The sequence below is a fragment of the Halictus rubicundus genome, chromosome 11 (genome assembly GCF_050948215.1).
Source record: "Halictus rubicundus isolate RS-2024b chromosome 11, iyHalRubi1_principal, whole genome shotgun sequence".
In the NCBI taxonomy this organism is placed as follows: Eukaryota; Metazoa; Arthropoda; class Insecta; order Hymenoptera; family Halictidae; genus Halictus; species Halictus rubicundus.
In genome coordinates, this window is record NC_135159.1 from 4,562,709 (window position 1) to 4,575,144 (window position 12,436).

General features: G+C 29.0%; 1 protein-coding gene across 2 annotated transcripts; it reads right to left on the reverse strand.

Annotated features, from left to right (window-relative positions):
- Positions 1-1,698: 1,698 nt before the first annotated feature.
- Rheb (Ras homolog enriched in brain) lies at positions 1,699-7,711 on the reverse strand. Of its 2 annotated transcripts, none has more exons than XM_076795701.1 (6): positions 7,325-7,711; positions 4,689-4,807; positions 4,280-4,351; positions 2,847-3,054; positions 2,630-2,759; positions 1,699-2,564 (listed from the first exon to the last, which is right to left on the reverse strand). In XM_076795701.1, the coding sequence occupies exons 2-6, from the start codon at positions 4,735-4,737 to the stop codon at positions 2,475-2,477; spliced, it is 549 nt and encodes a 182-aa protein (XP_076651816.1). In that variant the 5' UTR covers positions 4,738-4,807; positions 7,325-7,711; the 3' UTR covers positions 1,699-2,474. The 2 variants fall into 2 exon arrangements, with proteins under 2 accessions (XP_076651816.1, XP_076651817.1); XM_076795702.1 differs by lacking the exon at positions 7,325-7,711 and adding an exon at positions 7,180-7,317.
- Between the last annotated feature and the right edge of the window lie 4,725 nt (positions 7,712-12,436).

The window sequence follows — 12,436 nt, forward strand, 5'->3', positions numbered from 1 at the left end:
CAGGGACTGTAGCAATTATCGGTAATGTAAATTTCTATTTTATCAATGTCACTGTCACTGTCAGGCACTACAATCAGGCACACGCGACACAATAAAAAAAGTATTGGAATTTAAAATTAATTTCAAAATTATTGCGATATTTATAAAATAATGATTCTTAATCAAAATATATTCTGCATTCATTATAGAATAAAAAAAAAGAATAAATACAATCTACAAGTAATGACAAAATTCAATCATTCTTAGTAGGAAACAAAAAATTAATTTTTTTACTTATTTATCCGATAATACCACTTCCAATGCTCGACAGCATTGATTGCAATTATTAAAGTAGAAGTAGGAACGAAATAAAAGTATTAACTAATTAAGTTAACTTTCCACGGCTCCTATCCGTATAATGCTATTTGGAGGCAGTAGTGCATACAAATATATCTAAAAAAATAATTCTATATGACTCTATATGAACATTTCTTGCAACATGACGTTATTTAAAAAGTGCGTTGAACGTGATTTTATTTAAAATTATCGTTCAATGTAACCGTATTATTTATATTTATTGATATTTACTCTTAGTGCGACCGACCTACCCTCTATAAGGAAGCCAAGGTTTAGTCTCAATTTCCTTTCCATTTGGCATGGAATTTTGGCTGCAAACTTTGCACTCAAATAACGCGCCTAATGCAGAAATAGATGAGTCGGAATTTGTAGACAATTTTGGTGGCACATTTAAAGCAAATCAAGAGCAACTTGTTTACTGGGAACCAATAATTTTTTTTCAATTCTGATTCATTTTTGTCGTATTTCTTTACTAAAAATCTACACTACTTTGTATTTCAATTCACAATATTTGATATTTTGAAAGTAGCGGATTTGATATTTTGGAATATGGGAAACGATGGTCCACATGGTGTTCGTTCATCCGGAGCCGACCTCGAGCTCGACCGGCTGAGCTATTGTAAACGCCGGTACACGGTCGCACCGAGGCAGTTCTTATATCGATTCCATAAATTTTTTGTCTGGTAATCCATATAAGAACTGTGGTGGCCGAAATGGTTTTTGCGTTAATTAGATAGCAAGATGGTCAAGGGAGTGCTTGTCGACAACATTGGCGAAAGGAATTGTTATAAACATTAAACAGCCAGAAATAATAAATTTTACAGTGAATTGTATACGATAAATTACTGCGTGCAAATATTCATGAATTAACAGTTATTCTGTATCTCGGGTTCTATAATTTATTTTTACTAAATAATTAGATGACAAGATGGTCAAGGGAGTGCTTGTCGACATCATTCACCAGAGTCTTCTGCTCTGGTCCGCTTCTTTCATTTTTCTTTTTCATAAATCTCAGCCTTCTGCTTTTATTTTTTCATTGTTGTTACTTCTTCATTTCTTTCTAATTTCTTCTTCATTTTCTCTAATCGCAGGTGCTTCCATATACGTTCTGTAGCGAGGACGGTAGTGTGCGAGAACGGTAGGCCGTACTCGTGTATTGGGTTCAGAGTCGAATTCCTGGGATATTTTACTTTTCATAACAATGAAAAAATGTTTCATAGTCATATTTCATATGTTTTCATTCGTAGAAGTAGTAAAATATACATAAGTATCTACCTATTTCACAGTCGTCTTATACAATTATTGCTTTTTTAATAAGAATGGACATATTTATTCGTATAATTTATAATTATGATATAACGATTATATTTCCATAAATTCTTTATTTACACAAGATAAACAATTCAAAATACATAAATAGCACAAAACTTATCTAACTTATTATTCATTAGATTTCTTAAAACTGTGCATATCATTTTGATAATACCACGAAACAAAACTATAACAAATAGAAATTATACATATATAAAAAGATAATAGAAACATGACGGTGGTTATTTAAATAATTATTTGACAAATTTGATTATCCCATTACTAAAGTTTTTTGAAAAATATTAATTTAATTTTTTAATTTATCTTTAAAAAAAAATGTACATTGGATAGTGCAATATAAAGAGTAAAATATTTGCTTTACTACGAATTTCATAATTATAGTTTATTGTATCATTAATGGAAAAAATATGAACATCTTGAATAGAGGCTACACAAAATAAATTGAAATTAACTGCCTATTTTTGCTGAAAAATATTTTCTAAAACATGGCTAAACTAATTCATATTAATAATTGTAATCAAGATCAATGATATCCTTTCTTGTAAGATAATGGTTACAAAACCAAAAATGTTAAAATTTTTAAAATACGGTCTACAATGTATATTCGGAGATAATATTTATAATATTTTTAACTTATTCATAACTTATACAGCAAGGAAAGATATTGTTTCAAATCTGCCAGTTTATATTTTTTTATCTTATTACACTTAATTTGTTTTTGGACGAGTATTATTATAATGCCAATTTTTCCACTTGTTTTTTATACATTTCCATCGCATTATAATTATATTTTCAGCTAATATAATTTAGGAAATAGTGCAATTAGATTTTTCTTGTACATTTCCATCTGCTTTTTCAATTTCGATCAATAACGTATGAAAAATATCAGCGACAGACTAAAAAAAGGATAGACAAAGTTAAATTTAGAGAACAGAGTATCTAAGTAATTAAGTAAACTTACCTCATTTTGTTTTGCACTGGTTTCTAGGAAAGCTGCACGCCAAGAGTCTGCCAATCGCTTACCTTGTTCTGTCGTTATCATTCGATCTACGTATAAATCCGTTTTATTTCCTACTAATACGATTGGAACACTGAAATGTGCAAAACAAAAGTGTATTAGATGTGTCATTTGAAAAAAAATCATACAACCTAAATAAATATTATATAAGATGTCGTACTGGACTTTCCCTGATATATCCAATAATTTGTCATAAATTATTTGTACAACTTCAAAACTTTTTGCACTGGTTATACTATATACGAGAACATATCCATGAATGTCCATCGAATACTGAGTTGGAAATATACTATATTCATCTTGACCTGCTGTGTCTACCAGTTTAACTTCATAATCTTGACTATTTACTCGGGTGCTTTTAGTAAATGCTAAAACATAAACATCAATTCAATCAGAACATGTAATAATATTGAAGTCACTAACACCTACATCCTTCATTGTAGTATAAAATTTTTAATTTGATAATTATTCTTTTACAAAAGAATATTATCTCTTAGTATCTCTTTCCATTTACAATCTTAATTAAAGAAAGGAAAGGTATACTTATAAGTAAATTTAACAATAAAATGTAAAGTACCACTACATTAAATATATTCAGTTACATCAAATAAATATCATAAAAAGGGTATTAGAGTTTTGTATCACATTTAATAATTAATAATGTAAATCATTAATAATGTAAATCATTAATAATGCATACATGCCGTAATAAAAGTTCATGTAATTTGTGAATAGTACTCTTGTATCCACATGCTCTAAATAATTTGAATTATTTAAGTCAGACAACATAAAAAGTTTTGAAACAATGTCTCAATTTCTACTAATAGAAGACATTACTTACAGTAACAGTTATTAAATATAAAAATATTATGTTCTAAATATTATTTTAAGAATACTAGAACTTGAGAAATTTCTCCATTAATACAATAACATTACAAAAAGAATCATAAAATTGTATGATGAACAACATCTATAGCTATATGCATTAAAATTATTGAATAAGAAAATACACTGTAAACCAAATGTATAAAATTAATTTATAAAGATCAAAATGTTCAAATGCATTTTGCTATAAATAATAAAATTAACATATACATTCAATTAAATGTTTTCTTTTTTACTTACTTTCTGCATTTTAACAATTGGTTTTTATTAATAAAATACGACACATTATATTCATTTTAAATAATATTTCTGTTGAATTAAAAACAATTTCAATATTTTGAGATAATGATAAATCTTTTAGTTTATTGAATATTAAATTATTAATTATCAGAATAGAATGAGCATGGTGTAAATAGAAATTTGTGTATGTTCAAGATATCTAGATGCATCAAGTGTACATGTATTCATTTTACTTGAAAATGTTGATAACCAGTAGTGTTATAAGAGTATTAGGAACTTGTACTTTTGTTTTAATTCTTATCATGTTACACTGCATCTTATAAAAGACCTGCCCATTATGTAATAAATCGTTATAAATCTATTGCGTGTTTACAGCATAAATTATGAACAGAATGTGCAGAAAATACTACTAACAGTGTTATTAAAAATCTTTGAAGTAGCGAGTAAGATGATACATGTACTTCTTACTATTTTCTATAGTAGGGTCATATGAATCCACAAACTGTCCCTCGACGAACTGTATGCTCAGTGACGACTTGCCTATTAAAATAGATTAAAGAACACATTAATAAATATGAAAAATTATAATTAGATGTAAAATTGTATTTGTATTAGTAAAATTAGTAAAAATTTAACTTAGAATATTTAACATATTCCACAATATCGATATTTTTACAAGATTTGGGGTCATCAAACATTTAGATAGCACTTTCTACGTTAAATAATACTTACATTAAATAATACTACATTAAATAATAATATTTTGAAAGATAAATTACAGATTAAACACTATTAAGATAATAGGGCTATAAAAAATTCTTTATTAATCTTAATATTAAAAGAAATTGAAAATCTCAATCATAATGTGCTTCATTACCTACGGATCGATAACCCATTATAGCTATTTTCCTTTGTTTTGGCGGCATTTTTTAGCATTTATGATTGAGGAGACTGCAACAGAATTCCACAAACGCTGGGGCATACTCCAGTTAAAATCTGAAATGAAATTAAGTAAAATTTTATGAATTGGTAATTATGCTTAATAACATTCTGTTTTGATAGTCTGACTATCTGTATCTGTAAATTTGTAATAGATAGACAAGGTATTTCCTTCATCTTCCAATGTTGAAATATCTCATGCAATGTTTAGGCTGAACCTATTGAGAAAATGTTTTTACAAATATTGTTTGGTATAAAAGAAGATGTGGTGCAAATTATTATTTTCCAGGTTAATCGGTAAAAGAAATTTCAAAGTCAAATTCATTTTTTAAAATGAAATCATATTTTCTTTCAAAATATGAAATATGTATTTCCTCAGACGAATTTAATAGGGTACTACATAAGGTCATTTGTTATTATAAAATGTTATACATTCAAACTCCTAAGACCTTGTCCAGACTAGCCAGAACTGTTCACTACGAAAAACAGGAGTGCATCCACAATGAAGTTCAGTGAATTTTAATAAGACCTTCAAAGTACCGCCTCCCAAGCGAATTCTGTTCATTGTTTGCTGATGTGTTCTCTGCTCGCTGTTCGCTGTTTGCAAAACTGTCTATACTGCTGGCAAACATATTTGGCAAACTGTTTGTGAACAGCCCTTTGTACGCAGCCTAAGGAGTCAATTAATGTTGAATCACTGATTCGCAGCTGTTAGGCAGAAAAATAATTTGTTTCATATGATGTCCCCTTCATACTAAGTAACATTTATAAAAACAGTTTTTTTTATAGGTTCAGTTTCTCATAAGATGTTCCCACATTGCGAGATAAAGGAAATATTGTGTACATTAAAAGAAAATGTGTAATTTTATAATTATTTTATAACGCTTAGGTAGTTTATAATTACAAGCTGAATCTTATAAATAAATACTACCAATATATAGATTATTAAAAAACAAAGGTTTTAAATTAATATTTCATATCATCTATGTTTTCGTGATCCTTTTTAATGCTTTTAGTTTGCATGGCATACATGCTATTAAATAATGAACAATTTCTGATACAATATTATGTTACATTGTACAATAACATATTTTTATATTTTTGATCCTTCTTGTAATAACTGACCATAACTGTTTAATCGATATGAAAGGATCACTAATGGTATAGTTAAAACAGTCCTAAAATATAATAAACCGTTCCTCAAATTTTAAAGTTCATTTTATTTCAATTGTTTCACTTATTTCTTCTGATGAAGTCCATTAACAATAATAAATAAAACTGATTGACATACAATCAAACATTTTCTTTATTTTTGTAACTATCTCATGACTTATGTCACATTTACTGTTCTCACACGAAGAAACGATAGCCTTATTCACTTATTTATGTTACATTTCCATTCTTGATCAATTTATACAATACAAAATTATGTGTTGCAGAAGAGTATAATGGTTTATGATCGTTAACTGATGACTAGACTACGGATTTTATGCATTTATTGCAAAAGTGGATAGATGCAATTTGAAATAGTACAATGATTAAGAGAATTAAATAGTACCGATGTATTATGTTTAGCTTTTTGAAGTTATTAAAGAAAAGAAACTTCTATTTGGTTCTAATTTCTTGTAATTGACGTAGACAATATTTATTTTGCAAAAAGATCCGTAGTCTAGTGATAACGATTGCTCTGTCATTCTAATATTATCTATTTACAAACATTACTTCAAATTCTTATTGCTTTTTAACACTTTATATGCTGTTAGTATACATGAAAATAAAGCAGATATCACATTTTACCGACAAGATTCAGCTTATAATTATTGTTTCCCAAACATTACAAAATAACTGTAATATTATTAATATTTTCATATTTCTTGTAAGATAAGTCTTGGGTATTTACAACTATCGCTCGTTGTTGTATATATTAAAGTATATCAAGGCATTTATAAAAAAAATTTACAAATTGTGATAAATAAAAAGAGTATTTATGTTAATTTCAATATCGTTAATATCTGAGATAAACTAAATAAAAAATGCACGAGCATTCGGTTTCTTTATTTTCTTAATCATGTAGAAGTGCAATTACATCATAACTGTTTTGCGCAAATGAATAACTGATATTTTTAAACATATTAGGTTATCATTTGCATATTTGCAAATGTGCGTCTCACACAAGTTAATACAACATTGGAAATTGTAATGCCAGGAAACGAAATACAAAGACGGAAGGTTAAAACGTATAAGCAATTCTCGGATTTGTAAAACTGCGCATATGACTGTGTAAATAAATTTATGTTACGAAAAAAGAAATGCTTATGAACGTAATGTAAATGTATAGACGTAATGTATACGCCCATAAAGACATGCAAGTTTTATACGTCGATATGTAATTCGCGTGCCTATGAATTATGAAATAAACGATTATTTACATGAATTTAGGCAATGACACGATGCTCTGTGTATTTTCTAACGGAACACTGGCACTTGTCACAACAAACCACAATGTCCATAGAGCTGAGCATTGCGTTGTATGTATTCGATATGCATATGCACATGCACTACTTTAATACTTACCGAAAGAAACGAGGTGCATTAGGTGCGTTGTATATTAATCGACATATCGACTCGTGCTGTGTCAGTTATTTAGCCAATTAAAAAATAATATTTAAACGCTAAATCACAATTAATGTCTGTCGTTATTCATGAGAAATATTATTAACTATTAGGACCCAATGTTTATACGGCAATCGAGTGTTAAAATTGTATAAAGAAACGAAATATTCTGAAGTGAGAGAGGAAGTTTGAAAGCACACAACGAATTACGCACTTTAAGTGTCATATAGAGAAAAGGTTCACTAGCTTGTTAACATTAATTAATATTGCGTGTCACGAGGCGACTCGTCAATATATACGTATTTCATGAAAAATATCGTCACGACGTCCTCCCATTTACTGGGTTCTACTTACTGAAAAATATTATGACTACATGTAAGATTTTCACTACTTGACAATGGATCTACTGATCAGACGCGCCATCTGCTTCAATAATTTAGAAGTGAAGAAATTTAAATGCAACTTTATTCTACCTTCTTTTCTTCTTTTATTATATTTTCGTTTATTTATTTTTCATACGAATACAAGTGATTTGGATGCATGATATTTCAATTAAAATTAATAGACGTAGAAATTTGAGTTCGACGGAACAGTTGAGGATACATTTCCATATATTTCTTTTAGTATTTTTCAAATTGGGCACCATAAGATTATTTAATTAGTTCTGTGGTTTTATATATATGATTAGTAATGAAATTCCACCAATACTTTGGTATTCTATTCATTTAAATAATTTCTATTCTAATATATTTTAATTCAATCTTACTTATTGTTAGATTTTACAACATACCTATTTCCATTACAATAAGTGCATGCACGATATGAACTATATGAATAAGATGAGTAATTTAATAATAACACAAATTTAAATTGAAAATTAGACAAACCACTATTGAAGTGCAATATATTAAGTTTGAAGAATTTTTTTTTTGTTCATTAAAAATCAATAAATAATATGTTTTATAATTTTTTCTGAAGAGGGAGCGTTAAAATATAAGGAAGAGAAAATAAATGAAAAAGGTGTTCAAAATCATCTTCATATCCATATGTTTGTACATTAAATTGTTAAAGTATTGTGACTTATCAATTTTTCAAGTTTCACGCAGGAATAGTTTATGTTCAAATTCGTATTATAAATTATATTCGTAAACGTATAAATAAATGTCTAATTGGAAGCTAGATAAATCAAGACTTTAAATGACTTTTTGCACATAATATGCATTTGTTTTTACGACATAATTTGGATATGTATATGTATATTTTATATGTATGTGTTATACGTACACGTGTACTGTATATTATACAATAGTAACAGGGGAAAGTATTTATCATCACATTCATACATTGCTGATGACTGGTTTCAAGTATCGCAACATGTCCTTTTGTTCAATGCGAAATAAACTTTAAAGATGTTTTCACCGGAGCACTTTCGTTTAAAGTCATTATCTATAAAATAAGTTGACGTCAACACGCTACATTTTGTTGAAAAGAGAAAGTACCCGGCGCGTAAATGTCTTTTTAAACGCATTTTATTTCGTTGTCTATTTATTTTATAATTGGATGCAAATCTGATGCATCTTCACGGAGAAAAATGTTTTTATTTTCAGGAATTTTCCGTTATCAATGGCGGATTAATACTTGTCCGCTCCCTTTTACGCTTTCCCCCATAAGTTTATCAATAGCACAAAGCACAAAATCATTAGTACTACCCTACTTTTGTTCAACCTATTGTTTACACATCGAGGGAGTTAGGTACGTGCATTCTGCATTTCCCTGCCATAGGCTTTAAATGATTTCTTTTAATTTTATACAACGTCATTCAAACACGTTATTTTTATTTCTAAATTGGTTAACATTTTTATTTATTTTCCAAAAATTTTCGGCCCTGGATTTGGCAGTCTAGACTATAGCCCCTATAGCCTCCCCCTAAATCTGCCACTGTTCCGTATTCAATTGATTTTAACACGTCGATTTCCAGCAACTATAAAAATTCCATAAAATCGAAATAATTCAACTATTTCTTTTACATTTCTTCATTTATTAGTATATAGATCCTAACTAAATATTTTCGCGTAAAAGTTAATTTTTCATATTTGGATAACATCAATACATACATATTCTAAGTAGGATCTACAAATTCGGATAGTTGAGACCGTGTATGGAAATAACTATGCCGTTAGTTAATCGTAGCCACAGCCGCACCTAAAGATTGCGGGGCCTGGGGCAAGCCCGGCCCTGATAAGAAGACAATGTATGCCCACATATAGTAAAATAAAAAAAGGTAAACAATGACTGCCTTAGCTATTACAATTACATTTATATATTTCTTATCAATTGTAGAAATAAGTAGCAATAAGGGCGCGCCCTGTTATTTTGAAGTATTATTAAATAAGAAAATATTTCTTTTATAAGAAATACTGACGTTTAAAGAACATTGCTGCTTACCTTAACATTTTCTGTAATGTTTCGTATTATGGTTAATTTTTATTTTATCGAAAAAATTCTAATTATACTATCAAAAATAGATTACATATGTTTGACATATGTCCTCATCATTACGTGCTTTACTTTTATGATACATATTGCACTTTCTTGATTCTCCAGGGCAAAGAAGAGGAACCATAAAAAGTAAATGTAGCAACGATGCTCGACTATTTCGGTTTATCTAACATTAAGAGTAGAACATGTTTAGATGAAGCGATAAAGGAGAAAGGTGTATGACAAATTGCATTCTTCAAGGGCAACACGATCTCTATCAGATATTTTCATTTTCTTTTCTGATTCTGATTTTCATTCTTGACGATACTGTTTTTTAAGTTTTACTAAAGCCATGTTTCCCCGTAAATTACGTAGCTTTCTCCGAAGAAAAGACGAAGTTTGCATGACACGGATTTCGTCAAGATTTTCTTTTCAATCAATCTGTTTTGCCATAAAAACACTCAAACGTATGACTGTCTTTACGACTTTGCCCTCTATACGAATAGAGAATAAAATACGTATTTTTAACACACTGCGATTACGATGCACAAGTATGCCGTTTTGAAGATCGGTGCCAGGTGAACATTTTGTTCTTTATTGGTTGTGATAACTAATACAATGGAAAAGTGGACATAGTGTATTTAGGTTTTCATTTATGATAAAAATGAGTAGGTGTAATTTAAACCAGCGAAAAGACTTTAAGAGTATTAATATATTACTTCCACTACATTAAAATTATTAGAGAAAAATCTAAATTTATTTTTAGCTCCTGTGTCTCGCAATTCATGCACAAACTTTTTATTTTGCATAACGATCCGGAGTCTAATGATTAAATAAAAACTTACTAATTTGTAATTACAAGTACAAATAGAATAAAGGTTTGATTATGCATAACGTGCGAGTTTTCTACATTTGCATTACAAAGAAATAATTGTAACAGTAATTTCCGATTACTGTGTTTAGGTAACGAAATTTTGACCTAACAGTGAAATAAAATTTTACTCTAACAAGAAAAGTAAACTTATTTGATATCGATGAAGATACTTATGTAAAAGATCGATCACGTGAATGGAGAAAATAACATAATGTTCTTTATTATGCATCATAAAATCTCGTCATTTGCAGGAAATCGTGAAAATATCAGAGCTATGAAAAGACAGCTGCATCTTTTTAAGCATTTCGGTCTTTTTAAGGTCACGATTCATTAAATATTTTATGCACATCTTGGTTGTGGCATACTATGAAATATTATTCATTAAGTGTCGTACGTGAAAGGTAAAACAATCTCAGCCATTCGGGCAATGAATAGTTCGAAAGTCGGTTGATGTTTTAAAAATTTCATAATTTTTTAAGTAGATCATCATCGTTAAGTAGATCATCATTAACCTTTTTTTTTTTTTTTGAGAATGCAATGCACTACTCTAGATTTGCCAGAGCTTTAATAAAGACGAGAAAGACGAATTTTAAACAAGGTATTTGTTTTTAAAAGAAAGTACAAGTTTTTAGTAGGATATTGTAGCAGAATATTGTTGCATACGAAATTTATAAAGGAAAATGATTACAAATTGTAGAAACATACGAAATTATACAAAGAATTTCTTCGTTTGTAAATACAGCTATGTTATAGATATATTATAAATAGACTGTAGATTTTATGGACTTAAGTAAATGTCTGTGTCGGCGATTGCATCTTCCAATTAACGCAGACGACTTTAATTTTGCATAAAAATCCACAGTCTAATTATAACCATGTATAATAATAGAGGAAAGATCCGTGATTGATCTCTTCACATTAATCGATAGCATGTAAGAAACACTCGCAATATCCCTCTTACTTCTGCATGTGCTCCTTACGTGCGTGCGTTTTCATTTTATCCTTATTCTATCTTCCAAGATCATTGCCATGGAAGCGAAAGTGAACAGCCAAGAGACAAGTTGCTCTGGTTCACGGATATTATTTATTGTTGTCGCCTGCCGAGTCTGGTTTGAAAAAGTAAATCCTGCATTTCACTTTACAATAATTTCAATAAAACTCTTACATATTCTACGCACCGAAGAAATAACAAAAGAGTCGGTGCAAGGGAAATTATTTGTTATAAAAGATGCACTGTAACCTTCAACAGTACAAAGTACATTAAAGAAAATATTAACCTTTCTAATGCATAATTTTAAATAAATATGTTTTAACAAGTACGGGTATTCCATTTTCTAACCAAAATATTTATCTTTAAAGAACCCAGAAACCTACAGTGGAGCCAAAAAGTATTTGAACACTAAATTTCCGGTTTGTGAAAAATCTTCGATATTTGAAAAAATAGTACAACAATGAAATTGGTCTCGTTTCAAAGCTTGAGACTTTTACTTTCACAGACTATTATTCACTTTTTCCTAGGACAGCCGAAAACTGAAAAGATGTTTTTCCTCGAAAATGCTACCAATTGAAGCGTCTTTAAAAGATTGAACAAAATTTTTTTAGTGAATGAATCAACAATAGATTTGAAGATTTGAGCCTCTCCTTTGCAACGACATAAAAAAACTTCGTGTACATTTTCTGGAAGCCATTTTATTAAGCTTTGAATGAAAGAGAGGTTTACA

What these genes read in the sequence shown, in the direction of transcription:
- Rheb (XM_076795701.1), bottom strand. Translation starts at nt 4,737, where the DNA reads ATGCCGCCAAAACAAAGGAAAATAGCTATAATGGGTTATCGATCCGTA. An exon ending in TGACCCTACTATAGAAAATA is followed by an intron (nt 3,055 to 4,279) that starts GTAAGAAGTACA and finishes TTTATGTTTTAG; the next exon opens with CATTTACTAAAAGCACCCGA. An exon ending in CCAGTGCAAAACAAAATGAG is followed by an intron (nt 2,565 to 2,629) that starts GTAAGTTTACTT and finishes TCCTTTTTTTAG; the next exon opens with TCTGTCGCTGATATTTTTCA.